Source organism: Gopherus flavomarginatus, chromosome 2 (assembly GCF_025201925.1).
Source record: "Gopherus flavomarginatus isolate rGopFla2 chromosome 2, rGopFla2.mat.asm, whole genome shotgun sequence".
Taxonomy (NCBI): domain Eukaryota; kingdom Metazoa; phylum Chordata; order Testudines; family Testudinidae; genus Gopherus; species Gopherus flavomarginatus.
Window position 1 is genome coordinate 66562060 of NC_066618.1, and position 19306 is coordinate 66581365.

Here is a 19306-nt window from a genome sequence, read left to right on the forward strand (position 1 = left end):
AAACCTTTCTCCAGAGATCCCAGTAAAGCTGTTTTCTTGCTCCTCACTAGCTATGTCTGGTGTTACCAGGTGTTTTTGTGTTTTACTTTGCTTATCTTGCTGTCCCTGCTTTCCAACATTCCAGTCCTCTTTCCCTTCCAGTACTGCTACTTGCTCAGTATGGCTTGACATGATCTCACAACAAGCTGGATAGTAGCATATTATTATTATTATTTAGTATTTTAATTTAATGTATTTCCACTACCAACACTGGCTCAAAGCGAGAATTGTGCTAGAAACCTAGCTTTACTTTTGAATTCTGAGTATTGTAGTCATCATAGAAGATATATGGTACTATTTGATTCTAGGTGGGAGAGAAGGGTAATAAGGGAATTTATTTTCATACCTCTTATCGAATGATGCACACACACACACACACACACACACACACACACACGTTAGTTGGCTCAATAGCATTGGTCTATCTGTTATGTGATAACTTTTGAATGCCACATCCAATCAATTCCAAAATTTTTAGGGTATGGTTCTAGGTATCAATGGGCTTTTGGGGCAAATTGGAAAACTGAAAGAGGGAAATATTGGACACATGGGGTATGTCTATACTGCAACTAGATACCCACAGCTGGTCTGTGCTAGCTGACTAGGGATCGCAGGGCTCAGGCTAAGGGGCAGTTTAATTGCAGCATGGACATTCGGGCTCAGGTTGCAGCATGAGCTCTGGGACCCTCCCACCTTGCAGGGTTCCAGAGCCTGGGCTCCAGCCTGAGCCCAAAAGTCTACACCGCAATTAAACAGCCCCTTCGCCCTAGCCTGGCAAGCCGAAGTCAGCTAGCATGGGCCAGCTACGAGTATCTAATTCAGTGCAGTGGTGACAGGTTTCAGTGGTAGCTGTGTTAGTCTGTATCAGCAAAAAAAAACGAGGAGTCCTTGAGGCATCTCAGAGTCTACCAAATTTATTTGGGCATAAGCTTTCATGGACTAGAACCCACCCTTGAAAGCTTATGCCCAAATAAATTTGTTAGTCTCTATGGTGCCACAAGGACTCCTCATTTTGTTTGCTAATTTAGTGTAGATGTACTTATGAAGTCCCTGCTATTTGATTAGCACAGCCACAGCTTCAAGCACCTCTGCAGTTTAACACTTTGACACCCTGAATAACTTATCTCCCAGACAGCAAGAAGAAGAATTGTTGATGGGGCAGGGGGGAAATGGAGGGATATGGGGTGCACACAGTCCCTGACCTGTGGGCGATAATGGGGGTCCCTATTATGTGGGAGGGAGGAATGAGGGAGAAGGGTGAAATGGAGGGAAGAGAATAATAAGAGTTCACTCAGATCCCCTGCCATGGGGGGAGAATGGGAAATCCTTCTATTGGAGGAGGAAGAATAGGGGCCTGCAGATCCCCTGATAGGGAAAGATTGGGGAACTCTGATATAGGTGAAAGAAGGGAAGGGGAGGAGAGTAGGGGTGTACACAAACCCTCTGCTATTGGGGGGTAGGGGCCTTGAAATGGGGGAAAAGGAGCTATACAGAGCCCTTGGCATGGGAGGGGGAGGTGGCAGTGGGGGCACATACAACCCCTGGCAAAGGAGATATTGGAGGGATTGCATGGATTCCTTGAAAAAATGGGAGGGTGGGAGGATGTCTCACAGAGAAAGTGTGGGGAGTGGAATAGCAGGATACAAGGAGCCCCTGGGGTGTGCAATGAACTCAACCTACATAAGCTCCATAGTGTGGTGAGTCCCTGTTAGCGGTAGGCTACTGCTCGTTCTCTTGCAACACAATCTATAGACTGGTGGTAGAAAGTGCCCTCATAAAGTTATTTTTATTCACCAGCCTCGCTGGGCTCTAGGACATTATTGCTCTAAGACACCTACTGCATCTAGAAGAAATGGCTTTCTCATGAAATATCACATGCGGTTTGTTACTCTAAGACCATAAAACTTGATTCACTTGTCCTTCTAAGCAGGTCTAGTTCTTGGTGAACAGGCAGCATAGTAAATCAAAGTGCCTGCCATGCACTCACCGCGAAAATAATTTTCAAAGGAAAATATATATCTTATTCCGTCAAAAGAATATATGCTACACATCCCCATTATAAATCACGAGTCAGAACCACAGAAGAGTGATTAGTCAACTTCCAGGTATTTTCCATTTGTATTGTCCTTTAAAAGTAAATAGATATTTTTCATTTCTTTGTAGTTGTTAGAGTAAGATATATTGACTGGAGGTATGCCAGGAGCCAGCCACTTTTCATTTTTTGTTGACACTTCCAGCTTCCTAATTTTAGGCATATGGAGCATAGAAACAAAATAAAATGTTCATTTTCTCTCCCCCACTTCTCAGAATATCTCGATGCATAACACAGTCGGAGGAGCAATGGCAGGACCCGGAACCCACCAGCTCACGAATACTAGGATGCCAAACCATGACACCAGCGTTGTGATTCAACAAGCCATGCCATCTCCACAGTCCAGCTCGGTCATAACACAAGCACCTTCCACAAACCGACAGATCGGGTATGTCCGTTCCTTTTGTTTTATTTTTTCTCCCTGGTGATTGTGGCATTGGCCCATATGTTGTGCTCTGGATACTTAAGGGGTATACATAAACATATGTTGTCCCCATCCACCACGCAGGGGAGACCTCTATAATATGTGATGCACAGCATGTGGAAAAACAGCCACAGTTCATGTCACTTTTCTAAAGCCAATGTCTCTGGTTCTGTAATACTAGATTGTTGTATTTGGATGGACTTCCTGCTTCTTTTTGTTTCTGTTTTTAAATTCCAAGTCCAAAACTGTTCTTAAAACTCTATTGGGAAGAAAGAAGACAGATGATATTTCTGGACCATCCTTCCAACTGCTGAGTGCCCTTACTTTCCATTTACTCAGTTGGGAGAAGATGGTGCTCTGCACGTGGCAGGAGCACTCAACACCATGCAGGATCAGGTTCTCTCTGTTTTGAGCGCTGTATTTATTTGAGAACTGCCAAGAGACAAAGTACAAAGACAATCTAGGAAATATTAAAGTAAATGGAGTTTTGGCACTGAAGACCTTTTTGAAATGGTACCTAATTTAAATGATAGACCAATATTTGTTCCCATGTAAATGTGATTTGTAAGGTCTTTTGCTGACTATATTCTTACCATGAACAGTTATTGTATTTACATAAACTTTGTGTTGTCTGTGCCTAAATTTTCAGAACTTGCATTCATAAAAATATATGCAATACATCAACAAAATTTACTTTAATTGCACATGGAGTCACCATAACTTAAGATAAAAAGACTAGCCATTTGTAAACATATAAACATTGTAGATGCCAATTGTGTGCACAGTTTTTCACATACAGGTCTGAAAACTTGGGCCTGTGTACCTGTGCAACATATAAAAACAGGGATAAACAGCTATAAAAATTTAAGCCACTAGAAGTGGCAGAGAATGAAACAGCATTAGAGAGATATTATTGTCGTTTATCTTTTGTAGTTTAATAGTGCCTATTATATGCTTGGCACAGTCCACATCCATGAAGACAGTCACTGCCCCAAATTGTGGTTCAAGTCATTGTTGATCTGCTTGCAGATTCTTAAAAGTAAAATTTTAGGGTGAAATCCTGGCACACAAGGCCCCAAATGCAGTCATAATGTACGTTTTCACTCTGCCGGGTTTGGGGAGTCTCACAAGGGGACTTAGCATGCTCTTTTGTATTGCAAAGCAGTGCTCCGGAGTGAATCTGCCTGTGGGATTGGAGAGGGCAGTTTGTTGGCTGGCAGGATGTGGGTACAGGGTCTTCAAACAACATAGATCCACTTGCCCCAAACATGATTGTGGTGGTGGAAATCTTAGGCAATCTGCTACAGAGGAGTCAAACACCCTAGCCACACCACAGGGAAGAGAGTTTCAATTCTAACCCCAATATGGGTCCTCCATACAAAGCTCTTTTACTACTATTCCAGAGTTTACAATGAATGCAGCGATGTGTTAATGTATGTGTTTTAGGCAAATATACTATGTAGATGTGCCCACATACATTCAATAGATTGTACATTAACAGTATTAATAATGTTAGCTCTCATGGTCATAAATGAAGTTGTAGGATTTAAATACCTTCTACCTGCATTTCCCTAGCTGAGAGCACCTCCTTGTTGGTGTCTCGTTTTTTAAATAGTTTGCAGATTTTCAGTGAATGAGCCTCTCAGTGGGAAAGGTTTGCAGATCGTATACTCTCCCCCTCCCACCCTCCCTGTTTCAAGAAACAAAACAGTTAAGTTACTTTGTTTGTGTTAAGTATGAATAAGCCATCCATACAGTTTCTAACTTAATGTATCTCGGGATAATTATGACTCCAATTTGAAAAAGAATCTTTAATGCTCAGTGATTATGTTTCATATTGGACTGCACTTGGCTTCCAAGCAACTATTTAAGTACAATGACCAAGAACTACATGTGGTTTTGCAAGATCCTGTCGATCAGGTTTTGAGTTTGCAACAGTTGGGATTCAGGTTCCATTTGATCAGCTTGCGAAACTTAGGTTAAAAGGACCTGTTTCCTGATCAGTTGCTAGTGTCTGCATTGGGGGACCTTATGTGATGACCAATATCTTAATTCTGTCAAGTTGTTGTTGTTGTTGTTTTGATGTTTTGTCCTGCTATAATCATATCAGGCATGAAGTTTGAGAATGAATTTTGCAACCCATGCAGAGTCCTTTGTAAGGTTTTGAATAGGGCTGTCGATTAATCGCAGTTAACCCATGTGATTAACTCAAAAAATTAAGCGTGAATAAAAAAATGAATCGTGCTTGATCGCAGTTTTAATCGCACTGTTAAACAATAGAATACCAAATGAAATTTATTAAATATTTTGGATGTTTTTCTACATTTCCATATATATAGATTTCAATTCCAACACAGAATGCAAAGTGTATATTCGTTTTTATTTCAAATATTTGCACCGTAAAAATGATAAACAAAAGAAACAGTATTTTTCAATTCACCACATGTAAGTACTGTAGTGCCATCTCTTTGTTGTGAAATTGCGACTTACAAATGTAGACTTTTTTTGTTACATAACTGAATTAAAAAACAAAACAATGTAAAATTTTAGAACCTACAAGTCCACTCAGTCCTACTTCTAGTTCAGCCAATCACTAAGACAAACAAGTTTGTTTACATTTACAGGAAATAATGCTGCTCTCTTCTTATTTACAATGTCACCAGAAAGTGAGAACAGGCATTTGCATGGCACTTTTGTAGCCGGCATTGCAAGGTATTTACGTGCCAGATATGCTAAACATCATATGCCCATTCATGCTTTGGCCATCATTCCAGAGGGCATGCTTCTGCTGATGACGTTCTTTAAAAAATAATAATGGGTTAATTAAATTTGTGACTGAACTCCTTGAGGTAGAATTTTATGTCCCCTGCTCTGCTTTACCCTCATTCTGCCATATATTTCAAGTTTTAACAGTCTTGGATGATGACCCATCATATGTTCATTTTAAGAACACTTTCACTGCAGATTTCGCAAAATGCAAAGAAGGTACCAATGTGAGATTTCTAAAGATAGCTACAGCACTTGACCCAAGGTTTAAGAATCTGAAGTGCTTTCCAAAATCTGAGAGCGCCGAGGTGTGGAGCATGCTTTCCAAAATCTTAAAAGAGCAACACTCCAATGCAGAAACTACAGAACCTGAACTACAAAAAAGAAAATCAACCTTCTGCTGGTGGCAACTGACTCAGATGATGAAAATGAGCATGCGTTGGAATGTACTGCTTTGGATCGTTATTGAGCAGAACCTGTCATCAGCATGGACGCATGTCCTCTGGAATGGTGGTTGAAGCATGAAGGGACATATGGCACATCTGGCACGTAAATATCTTGCGAAGCTGGCTACCACAGTTCCACAAGAACACCTATTCTCACTTTCAGGTGACATTGTAAACAAGAAGCGAGCAGCATTATCTCCTGCATATGTAAACAAGCTTGTTTATCTGAGTGATTGGCTGAACAAGAAGTAGGACTGAGTGGACTTGCAGTCTCTAAAATTTTACATAGTTTTATTTTTGAATGCAGTTTTTTTAACATAATTCTAAATTTGTAAGTTGAACTTTCATGATAAAGAGATTGTACTACAGTACTTTTATAAGCTGAACTGAAAAATACTATTTCTTTTTTGTTTTTTTACAGTGTAAATACTTGTAATCAAAAATAAATGTAGGCACTGTACACTGTATACTGTGTTGTAATTGAAATCAATATATTTGAAAATGTAGAAAACATCCAAAAATATTTAAATAAATTGTATTCTGTTATTGTTTAACAGTGTGATTAATCGTGTGATTAGTCGTGATTAATTTTTTTAATCACTTGACTGTCCTAGTTTGATACTTGGTGTCCAATCCAAAAAACTTTATTTTCTTTACAATACTACTTTGAAAATCATGGGCAGATGTTAAAGCCTGCTCCAAACACATCTTGCAGAATGGATATATTGTGGTCCCATCTCTACTGATTTTCATTCCTGTATTGTGCCTCATTTGCAGTCTCAAGATATCAGATGTTATTTTACGAGATGCTCTGATATCAATCAGAGGATCTTTCATCTTTTGACCATTTTTTTCAGCTAATATATACTGATAGGAGGTCAGTATCCTTAACCGTTGTCATTACAATCTGAGTTTTTGATTGTCTCATTTTGGCCAGGTCATCAGCTACCCTCACTCCTGTATACACCAATGCGGGTTGGTAAAGAACATCCCCTGCTGGGGTGTTCCAGAGGAAATCTCTAGGTAATTGGTCTCTGGCAACCATGTTACCACCAGTCTGTCATGTGATTGATTAATATGAGAGTGCTGAAGGCTGTGTCTAGAGATGCTGTGTTGAGAGACATTTGTCAGCATCTTTGTTCTCTATGTGACACAGACATTTGTCAGCATCTTTGTTCTCTATGTGACACAACCTCCAAAATATTCCATTCTCCCCACATGAAAGTGGTTTTGTTTTTTCCTGGTGTGTCCAAGGAGATAATTGCTGCATTTTGGATATCATCTATTTCCCAAAATCTTGAGCATCCTTGTTGTTTATCTCTTTTTGTTTAGACTTTTCCCTGTGAGGCCTGCTGCATTTATTCAAAGGACATATCTTGTCAGTTCCATTATCTTCATTTTATCAGTTCTAAATATGGTAAGGATTGTAGTCAGGACTTATCTTTGAGGAATACAGACCAGCCAGTGGTTTCAATATTAAGAAATTGATGGTAAAGTCAGAGATGGTCTATAACTAGAAACAGAATTACAAGCAGACCAAAGTTTGGTGGTTTTGGTTTGGGCCTTTAACAAAAATTAAGATCAAGATCCTGGTGCAGGTTTTGAACACCCTAGAGTCAGATGTGTTTGGATCTTGGGCTTTTGTTTGGGCCCATATGTGTGTAAAACTTCAGGAAAGTTTGCTCTCTCCTTCCCTCAAAATGAAAGTGTGCACTTACCTTAAACATGAATTGCCCCAGAGAATATGCCTCTTAATGAACACGAACGGTTATAGAGAGCAACTGAATAAAATTCCTTTGGCTTCAGTGGAAGCAGAAGCAGGCCCCAAAGGTTATATAGAACCATCTTGTAATAATATTCTGATTTTTATCACAACCACAGATATTTAAGTGTCAAAATATGGCCAAGCCACCTGCAAATGTTTTCAATGGCCAGAGTCCAACAAAAACAGCAAACAGCAATGAAAGTCTGCCTTCAGACCCTGTACTTGGGCTCTGCTCCAGCAAAAGAGGCTGGGACCCACCTGTGCCCATGCACATTTTGTTTCATCGTGAGAAGTGGGTGTGTTCACAACAGCTGGGATACTTGACTGGATGTTGTTTGTCCTCCTTCCTCTCCTCTCCCTCCCTCCCTGCTCTGCCCATGCTCTGGCTCTGAATGCTTGCAAATAAAATGAGATCTTGATACAAGGCATGGAAAACATGACAGGATGAGGATAGTTAAGAAAGGCTTACTGAGACAATATATACACATTGTTTCAGATATTAAATAGATGCTACTACTGAATAGGCACTGAGCCAAATCAATCAAGAGAGGGGAGGAACATGAAGAGTAATAACTTTAAAAAAATGCAGGGCATTGGCTAATACCTTACCCATCATATACCCAGTTGAGAACACGCAGCCATATTATTATTGCAGCAAGCTGGCAGGCAGGTATAAACATCCCAGATAGTATTTATGTGGTTAGGCAGTCCTTACCCAAGGGAAAAAAAATAACATGGGAGGAGTTCTGTAACTAGTAACTACTTGTGCTAAAGAAAATCAGTCGAGGAACACTTGCAGGTGAAGGATGTTTTTCGTTGATTAATAGCACATTGTTTGGAGATTAGCTGCTCAGTGTCAAAACAGTAAGGCATACCCAGTGAGGGGAGAAAAATGATATAAGACCAGCATTCATCAAAGATATGGAAAGGCAGATAAGCTGAATCAGCACCCTACTCCAGATATGAGACTTGTATTAAAATGTATAATGGGTGAGTTTGTCATTTTAGTATAACTATATTTCATGCAATTCATGCAGTTCCGTAACAGTGTCTTAACCGAGGAATGGGAAGATAATAGTAAGGCAAGTTACTGACAATGTGATATTCTCGGTGCTTTATCTGTGGACTTCTTTGGCCAGTGTAAAACAGCTTTCTCCATAGTAGTTAACAGTCCGTTTAATATGTGGCTACAGTCTTCCTGGAAAATGTACGCTTCTTTTTTTGAAACTGAGTGGGAAGATGTAACTGGTACTCACTGTGTCTATAGCAGAACCACTGGTACAAATCTGTAGTTGAAATGGAACAAAAAGAGGATTCAGTGTTATTACATACTGAGAACCACTAGTGTGCTTAGCACTTTACTAAACACAGAGGAAGACCTGACCCGTATAGCAATGAGATTAGAGTCTAAAAGTGACAGACAGCACGGTTCATATAGGAAACACTATTATCAGAGGAACATTTCAAGACAGACATTTTTTATGAAGATAAAGTGGCCATTTGGCACAACATTGGGGAAAGAAATTGTAGCAGTATGTGGTAGAATGGAAGAGTGTGAACAGAGAGAATGGGAGAAGGAATTAAGAGGGTTTTTGGAACGTGGATTGGGAGAAGCAGGTCCCTGACGATGAGGATGAGAAGATAGAATGTGGAAAAATGAGAGAAGCCTAATGAAGGGTTTAAAAAGGGAGTGAAATCATCAGTAGTTGGCAAGGCAAATTGGTTTATCAGTGGTTATGGGTTGCAGAGGAGAAGATGAGAGGCAGGGAGGAAGGGGAGAGATGAGACTTTTTCAAGAGTCAAGCAAGTGGCCAAGACCTAACTCAAAGCTGTTTGGGAGCCTTGGGGCTGCACAGTCCCTTGAACCATTGGCCCTTGAATAGGCTCTCTGACACACTTAGGCCTGGTCTACACTAGGCGTTTAAACCGATTTTAACAGCGTTAAACCGATTTAACGCTGTACCCATCCACACAACAAGGCCCTTTATATTGATATAAAGGGCTCTTTAAATCTGTTTCTGAGGGGAGTAGCGCTAAAATCGGTATTACCATATCGGATTAAGGATAATGTGGCTGCAAATCGACGATATTGGCCTCCGGGTGGTATCCCACAGTGCACCATTGTGACCGCTCTGGACAGCAATCTGAACTCGGATGCAGTGGCCAGGTAGACAGGAAAAGCCCCGCGAACTTTTGAATTTCATTTCCTGTTTGCCCAGCATGGAGCTCTGATCAGCGTGGGTGGCGATGCAGTCCCAAATCCAAAAAAAGCTCCAGCATGGACTGCACGGGAGATACTGGATCTGATCGCTGTATGGGGAGACAAATCTGTTCTATCAGAGCTCCATTACAGAAGACGAAATGCCAAAGCATTTGAAAAAAATCTCCAGACTGTGATACAGAGTCCACAGCACAGTGCTGCGTGACAAGCATAACGGAAAGCCAAAGAATCAAATGGATGCTCATGGAGGGAGGGAGGGGGTATCGAGGACTCCTCCTATCCCACAGTCCCCAGCAGTCTCCGAAAAGCATTTGCATTCTTGGCTGAGCTCCCAATGCCTGTAGGGTCAAACACATTGTCCAGAGTGGTTCAGGGTATAGCTCGTCAATTTACCCCCTCCCCGCCCCCATGAAAGAAAAGGGAAAAAAATGGTTTCTTGACTTTTTTCAATGTCACCCTGTGTCTACTGAATGCTGCTGGTAGATGCGATGCTGCGGCAGTGAAGAGCAGTATCCACTCCCCTCCTCTCCCTGGTGGCAGGCGGTACAATATGACTGCTATTTGTCGTCGACATCATCAGGTGAGGCCGGCCGGGGGCACCTGGGTAAAAATAGGTATGATTCCCGGTCATTCCCAGTAGATGGTACAGAACGGCTGGTAACCATCTTCATCATAGCAACTGGGGGCTGAGTTCCATCAGCCCCCTCCCTTTCATGTGTAAAGAAAAGATTCTGTACTGCCTGGACTATCATAGCAGTGGGATGCTGGGCTCCTCTTCCCTGCACCGCTTAATGTCCTGCCTGGACTAATAGCAGCTGGAGGCTGCCTCCCCCTCATTTTATCTCACTAACAAGTCAGTGTTTCTTATTCCTGCATTCTTTATTACTTCATCACACAAATGGGGGGACACTGCAACGGTAGCCCAGGAGGGTTGGGGGAGCAGGGAAGCAACGGGTGGAGTTGTTGCAGGAGCATCCCCTAGAATGGCATGCAGCTCATCATTTCTGCGGGATCTGACACGGAGCAGCTGTGCTCTCTGGTTCTCTAGTACACTTGCCCCATATCCTAGGCAGGACTGACTCTGTTTTTAGATACAATATAAAGGAGGGAATGACCCAGGGAGTCATTCCCATTTTTGTCTTTGTGCTCCCTGCTGACCTCAGCCGGGGGCACCCATGACAGCAGCAGACAGTACAGAACGACAGATAATCGTCATCTCATCGCCAATTTACAGTGGCACAGCAGACGGTACAGAGCAACTGACAACCGTCTCTGCTATCATGCAAAGGCAAATGAATGCTGCTGTGTAGCACTGCAGTACCTTCTCTGTCAGCGGCATCCAGTACACATACGGTGACCGTGACAAAAGGCAAAACAGGCTTCATGGTTGCCATGCTATGGTGTCCGCCAGGGCAATCGAGGGAAAAAGGGCGTGAAATGATTGTCTGCCGTTGCTTTCCCGCAGGAAGGAATGAGTGATGACATTTACCCAGAACCACCCGCGATAATGTTTTTTGCCCCATCAGGCACTGGGATCTCAACCCAGAATTCCAAGGGGCGGGGGAGACTGCGGGAACTATGGGATAGCTACGGAATAGCTACCCACAGTGCAACGCTCCAGAAATCGACGCTAGCCTCGGACCATGGATTAATGTGCTTAGTGTGACCGCTTGCACTCGACTTTATACAATCTGTTTTACAAAACCAGTTTATATAGAATTGGAATAATTCTGTAGTGTAGACATACCCTGAGAAATCGATGCTGATCCATTGACAAAACAAGATCTCCTCATCGTGCGGGTGCCTCTGTGTGCTTGACAGCCAAGGCGCCAAAGGCAGGGGAGCCCTTCAAGCTACCCAGCAGCCCTCCCACACAGCACCAGTACATCTGCCCCAAGATCCCTTCATGCATTCCACTGTCCCCCACATCTCCACTCACTCTCATGGCTGCCCATGTCAGCTTTTCTCACCTGCTCCTCCTACTTCCCTGCTCACCCTCTTTCTCCTGGGGGAGGACAGCTCCATGATGCGGGGCATGGAGAGTTAGTGGGCACACAGAGGGATATAAGGATCTAATAAGTTTATAGGGGGCCACAGCAGATTAGGAGACCATCTACATCCCCATTCATGTCTCCAAGCTTTGGGAGACTTCCTCATCCTTCCTGGCTGTAGTCTTGGTCCACTGTTGCATGAGGTATGGACTCTCCCCTTTTCTGCCATTAGTTCGTATCACAGGCTTGAGCTGAATTCCATCATAACACTATGAGCAGCAGCCACAAGCTGACACTCGGTGACAGTCAGGTGAAATGATTACAAATGAAGCATCCATAGAGAAAGGTTGTGTCCAATAAAATTCTAATAAGGAAGTATGGTATTTTGGGGGTGTGTGAAATATAGCATGACAAAATTTTATTTCAGGCCATTTCCTGCCCCCTTCCACCACTCCTCATCCCCATAGTTGATTGGTGCTTGCCAAGATCTGCTATATACCTACACAACACATGCTTGAGAACTCCTCCCTTTGTCTCCTCCTCCTACTTCTCTTGGTTGTTTGCATTGATAAGATTCATGAGCTGCAGACTTAAATCCTCTGAGAGCCTTCTGACTCTGCTGTGTCAGGAAGAAAAAGAAACAGCACCAGTGGCTCAGCCAGTGTACAATAGGGTTAATAACATCTCTCACACATCCAAAACCATATCCTCCCTTACCTCCCCAATGTCTGTTTTTTACGGTAAGGTCCCCAGGGAAATTCTGGGCAATAAGGTATATCAAGATGACCTTCAGGGGAGTGATTGAAAGATCAGTAGCTATATAATAAATAGCCTGTCAACCAGGAATGGAGACAGCTCTGTACACTTCTTATCTGACTTTTGAAATTAACCCCTGTACTGAAGTATAAATGTGTGTGTGTGTATGTGTGTGTGTGTATAATTATGTGGGTTAAATTTACTAATGAATACTCTCTCTCATTGAAAATGCCTCTGCTAATTTGGAATGAGTCATTAATTTCTCATTTAAAAATGTGGCACCTAAGCTGTTGTGTGAATTTGTGGCGCTGCTTTTTATTATTGTTGCTTTTTCGTACTAGAAGGAAGCTCTTTCCATGTTAGCAGAAATTTCCCTTGTACGTTTTTATCCCTTGAGTTTTTATGTCCTTTTTGTGTGTCTGATTGTGGTGCTGTAAGTTTCCCAGCCTTCAGCTGCTATTCTTCCTCCTTTTTTCTACACATTGATGTTTTCAGTTTCAGGCTTGGTTGGCATTCTTAGGCTTAGTCTCAATCTCTCTGTGGAGAAGGGAGTTTTAGGTTGTCTCTTTAGAAAACTTGTCCTACTGATCAACAAAAATGTGATGTTATAGTGTACTGGACCTGTTACAATGTCCAACCAAAAGTATTGATACCTCATAGAATTGGGTCAATTCTCACATCTCAGTAACAGTTATAGTGTAGGTGATACACTTGATAGGGAATACAGATTTACTTAACTCTGACAATCTATATCTCTTACATACATTCAGTAGATATGTATACTGTACAGATCTTTTCTAAAGGTGTCCTCAACATTTATAGTAATAAATTTACACCCTTCTTTGAACTAAAACAGATGTAAAATCACTTTCAGGTGGAAAAGCGTCTTGAAGTCACAGTGGATTTGATACAACAGATCAAGTTTTTCCTAGACCAGGAGAGATTATTAGATTTCTGCACAGCTGAAGTGCACAGCTCTGCTCTTCATCACACAGGCTTCCACTTAACATGCTCTAATGCGTGATCCCAATATGTGATTTATCCGAGTGTCAGCCCCTTATGATTCGTACCTAATCTGCAGTAAAACTCTAAATCAAACAATATAGACCTTTCTTTTTGTCTGCTGGTGTATGTCTGCTCTACCTTCTGCTGTAAAAGCAAATTAATTTGCAGGTTGTGGAGAGCAAACATGCCTTGAGATGCTGCCTCACCCCATATAATTTCAAAGAAATGATAAAATGTGTGGTGGTGGTGGTGACTTGCTAGTAGAAATGAATGAGTACAAAGCAGAGAAGAGATTTACGTATTCTAAAGAACCCTGATTAATTTCTCGCTACTCAGTAAAAAGTTATAGACTGCTCTGTTTTTCCAAGAGAAGAATCGGATTCGGTATTGATGTAGTGAATAATAATGTTTACTTCTTTCATCAGTAGATTTTAAAGGATTTAGCAAAGGATGTAAGTTTCATTCAGCAAAGCCTTAGTGATTATTTTCTAGCTGTATGTGATTGAAAAACGGTGATGATTGGTTAGAGAGAGGGTCTAGGAAAAGGTGGGTCTAGGAACATTTTTGGGTCATATTTTACCATCTGCTCTAGGAATTATTTGGGGGAAGCTCTTTGGCCTTTGTTATAGAAGTGATCAGACTAGATGATCACAATGGTCCCTTCTGGTCTTGGAATCTATGAATAAATAGAGCTCCCCATTAATTTAAATGAAGTGTTTTGCCTAAAAATCAATCACATAGTGTGGCCCCATATTAAGAAATGTTTGATATGATATTCATGGATAAGTTAAGTATGCATTTTGCAAAGCACTACTTAGTAGGTATGAGTTAGCATGGATTTATCAAAGATAATTACATTAGATAAATATATTTTTTTAAATGAAATAACTATTGGTGATAGAGAACAAATAGTTTTATTGTATCTAAGTGTTCAGGAAACTTTTGTCAAAGTTCCACATGAATGGTTATTATTTTAAACTGTCTTAATATGGTACTGGCTAGTAGGTAAAACCTGATGGTGAATTTGAATGTGTGCATTCTTGATGGATGGAGGGACAGTGCCTGTCAGAGAAAACTGACTTCAGAAGAGGGCCAGTCTGATTATTTTTTGGGAACAATCTCCACCCTTAGATCCTGATCCTGCTGTCACAGAATCTTACTCATGTGAACACAATAGAACTCTGCCAGGGCATAATGTTCCTAATTTATTTTGGAGAAAAACAGAGGGAGAAGTTTGTATGCTGTTACCAACTTTCTCTGGTGCAAGTGAAGTGCCGTGATAAGGTCCATACATATTTAGCAGGACTTCAAAATGTTTTCAGTAGACAATTTTCCAACTAAGTTAAGAAGTGGGTTTCCACTTGGCTTTTAGCCATTTGAGAGTTGTGTGTGCTTCCTGGGGAATCTTAGGTTGTTTTCTTTTTCTTTTTCTTCCTGTGGTTATTTAATCATAGCATCCCAAATATCCAATAATATAAATGTGGCTCAAAATAGCCATCTCAGTCCTTTCCTCTAAAATAACTGAGGTATAGGATGTATGTCAGGAAAATGCAATAGAGGAACATGAATATATGAAATCAAATTCACTTTCCTAAAACATTGTGCATGTTGTTTTGTTTTTTTCTCTTCTCTGCCTATATCTCTGTACCTTCTCTTTCTCTCGTTCCAGCTCCAGTTTTTTTTCCTGACTAGATAGAAATAGTAGAGTTAGCATCAAACGGTTCCATACCTGAAGGTTCTATAGCCTGCTTTTGGTTTCTCACATCCGTGCAACTATTAGGGCTGACAGTAAATGGGTTTTTTTTTATGACTGTGGTCAATTTTTCTTTTTTCATATTTCCCCAAATGGCTTATGGTTTGGAATTTGGAATTACTGTTGAATCAGATTATTTCATTGAATTATTCTTGTTCTGCAAATTGTTGTGAGCAGCTCATTGGGAATGCTGCAATTCTGAGAGGACCTGAACTTGCAATCACTAAAGTCAGTGGCCACACTTTCCTTGATATCAGAGGGTGCAGGATGAAGCCCAGACTCAGGATTCTGGTGTTACTATTTTTGTATGTGAATTCATAAGTTTCTTTCTGTGAAGATTCTCTAGAGTTCACTTGGAAGTCCCTGTTTCCATGAACTTTCTGGCAAATAAATTTATTCATGTATAATATGTGCAATAATGTAACACAAAAGGGACACAAACACCATCAAACTAAGTTTGTCAGTGAATATGTTTTGCAATATGCATCAAATTATAATAATTATGTAATTATGAACGGATTTTTTTTATCTCCAACCAATTACAGTATACAATATACCAGCTCAATTGCAATGTACAATATCGTGTCTGAAAGTATTCAGAAATCAATTAAACATGCATTTCTGCACAGAATCTCATGTTAATGAAAGTCATATCGGAGCTGGAGCCCTGAGGAAATAACAAAGCCCATTGAAGATATAGAGCTTTTGGTGAATAATATATGGACATTATTTCCTTTTTATTCAGTGCTGATGTTAAACTCAATGGGATTCTCCCGTTGACATGCACACACAACTCCCAATAAGGAAAGGAAACAGCATGTTGTATTGATAAGGAAGAGGCTCAGGTTAATATTAAAGGACAATGTTTTTCTTTGTTACGATAAATAAATTGGAAATTTGCTGTATTTTTTTTTAGTTTCTAACACATGCAAACTGTAATCAAGTGCAGTTTCTAAAAGTGGTTTATATTAAAACCATAGCATGACAATAATTTAGATTCTGGTTAAGTTTGTTAATGAAGTGGAGCTTGAATTTCCCAGTCATGTACCCAGGGAACTTTGTCCACAGCACAAAAACACCACCAGTTTTGGCATGGCTTATAATGATTGGCAGTCTCTACTGAAGAGAGGTTGGAGCTTTGAATGGTACGGTAATCTGGAGATATATTGGCAGAGCTGTGAATGGGAAACTTGTACAGCACCTGCATGCACTGGGTTAGGCCTATGTTCTAAATTCCCCATTTTGTATTGTAGAGATAGGAACCGCAGGCTCAGTGTCCCTGTAAGAGTTTCCTCTTTGGATATGTTGAACTTCTTCCAGAGATTATTATTGTGAGTCACTCAGTGCAATGTTTTGGGACATGTTAATGAGCATCAGATGAATGGGCCAAAGATAGCAAGATTCTTTAGGAGTTTAAAAATGTTTTTGTTAAATTAAACAAGCCATTATATTTTAAATATTTATATAAAAATTTAAGAAATGAATCATAGATTTAAATGCATAAAGAATGTGGTCAAAATTGAGCCAATTTCCTATAGAATCTCATTTAATATTCTTGATTTGGGCTCATTTCATGTAGTTTGTTGGCCTGAGGTTACATGGTACAGGTTTTAAATTCAGCCTGGACTGAACATATGTGATTTAGAGGTTATTAAAATGAGAGCTAGGTCATACACTACCAAGTCTAAAGAACATGTTGTGGAAAACTTTTTATCTCTTCTTGATTTCTTAAAATTTCCTTGTAGCACATTTTATTTTCTTCTTCCCTTTCAACCATGGATTCCAGGCCGATCTGAAAAAGAGAGGTAGAATATTTCTGAGTTCTTATATGCTGTCTGTTGGGGACATCAGTATCAGAAGCAGGATCACATTTCTGCTGCAAAGTAATAAAGCAGCACACTGCATGCTGAGCAATTGCAAACACCACTATTGGTGGAAAGTGATGTTAGTGAGTTCTCTTGTCTGTGTCACAACACATGCTGAAGTGATGCCACGAGGGATTATGAGGTATGAATTCTGGTCTCCATGACAGAGATGAAAATCCGTGCTTGTTGCCAGCTTTCCCTTGGGCTCTTTCATAGTTCCGTTGTTCCAGTATGGAACTTATGACTCAAAGGATTTGTTCAACACTGAGTTAAAATGTAGTAAACAAGGTTCAGCCTAGTGGCAATGAGAAAGTTGATGTCCGTTTCCAGTCTGGGCTCTTTCTGAAGGCCAAGCTAACTGGGGCTAACTCGCCCGATTGAGTAGATTAAGGAGCACCTCACAGAACAGTTGTTAGAGAATTTTTCACCTGTTCAATATACCTTGGGTAACAGACAACATTTTTTCAGAGATCAGATAGAGTTCTCTCATCCTTCAAAGCCCTGGGGTCTGTGGCTGCTGATTTTCCTCAGTTCCAGAATTTAGAGGAAGTACAGAGAGATGAGATCTCACACACTTCTGGTACTGACTATCTCTTTCCAAACAAAATCTTGAAGATCATAAGAACATTTTAATTTCATTTTAGCTTTATAATTTTTTCAGTGACTAATAGTGAGGAGTAAACTTAAACTTTGGAAGTTCTCATAGGGCTTGATACAACAAACCCAGTGAGTTCAGTGGGAAAGTTTGGGTGCTTACTGAAAATGTTTTTAAACTAGGTGAGTACTATGTGGGTTAGCAAAATTGAGTTTGAAAATCCACAGTAATAGGTTTTCTTATTTAATTCTTGTGCTTCCAGTCTCCTAGACAGTTAGTTTGCTATGGCATGGACTGTCTTTAATTTGCTACTTCCTTGTACATCTTTGTTTGGGGCAACTAGATACTTCCTGTGACGCAAATAATACATAAACATATCAAGCCCCACCAGAAATGCAGAGAGAACAAAAAATTAAGTGGGAAAAAAGGCAAGGAAAAAACTAATAATGTTTTCAAACCTCAAAAAAGTTCATTTCAGATTCAGTTTGAATAATGGGTGAAAACGTGTTTTAGTCAGTTCACTGTTCCCTATGACTAGATTGGGGAGGTGTTTTTTCAGTCCTCAAAGACTGCATAAATAACCGAAAGCCAACAGACCTTTCTTGCAATGACAATAGATACTGCATAATACCTGTCACTGTTGTATTATATCTTTCCTGCCCCTGCCGTGTTCTGCTTGCATGTGATTCATCAGGAAAGCACAGATACTCCTGCTGTGTTTACAGGCTTCTCTGTTGCATGTGGACAGAATGCCAAAACAAGCCTGCCAAGAATGTTTATTTGTAAACCTTCTGAGCGCAATAGTAGAGCTGTGCAATGGTAGAAGGGTTTGTGTGTGTGTGTGTGTGTGTGTGTGTGTGTGTATGTGCATGGGCACACAGCAGGAAATTATTCTGGAGAAAATCATTACTAGTAAGGAATGTTTGATGAGAGAGCCACGGGACACTGTGGACATTTCTTGGGGGTTTCATGATGAAAGATGTAGAACTTTTCCAAAAGTTTAGAACTTGTATTTTGAAAAGCAAACAGTTTTCTCAGGTGTAAAAATTTACTGAACTAGATGGCTTTCTGTAATATTTTTTCATTATTCATTTCTTTGGACCTTATCATGCATCTGGTTACTTGGACAAAACTTCCATTAACTGCAACGAGAACTTTTGTCTAAGTGAGGACTGCAAGATCAGGTCCAAAATTTCTAAGAAATAAATAGCTCTCTTTAATTTCTATGAGCTTTTAGAAACTGTAAACACTTCAAATTTCGATGAGCCCTTTATTTCTAGACAGTTCCAAATTGTGGTTTTAAGGTGATCAATAGTTTTCAGTATCAGATATTAAACTAATGATTTATTGATTTATTGATAATGGAGGAGTCCCAAAATAACTGGGAGCAACTTGAATATTTTTTCGTACTGCTCCTTAAAAAATAAGTATTCTCCATTCCAAAAGTCAGAAAGCTAGCAACCTTAGTCAAAAGGACTTGCAGTTCTTTTACCATTCAAATGATTTTTCAGACCACCAAGAAACTCTGTAAAAAAGATAACCAAAGAACATCCTGTAACCACATACAGGCTATCCGCCGCTCCTTGTG

At 40.3% G+C, this 19306-nt stretch overlaps 1 protein-coding gene across 3 annotated transcripts in view; it reads left to right on the forward strand.

The window, feature by feature from the left end:
* Positions 1-19306, forward strand: part of CREB5 (cAMP responsive element binding protein 5) — a 348182-nt gene that overhangs the window by 112375 nt on the left and 216501 nt on the right. For all 3 annotated transcript variants that reach the window (XM_050938658.1, XM_050938659.1, XM_050938660.1), the window contains one exon: positions 2347-2519. In XM_050938658.1, the coding sequence (XP_050794615.1) occupies positions 2347-2519 (173 nt within the window). The remainder of the gene's footprint in view (positions 1-2346; positions 2520-19306) is intronic.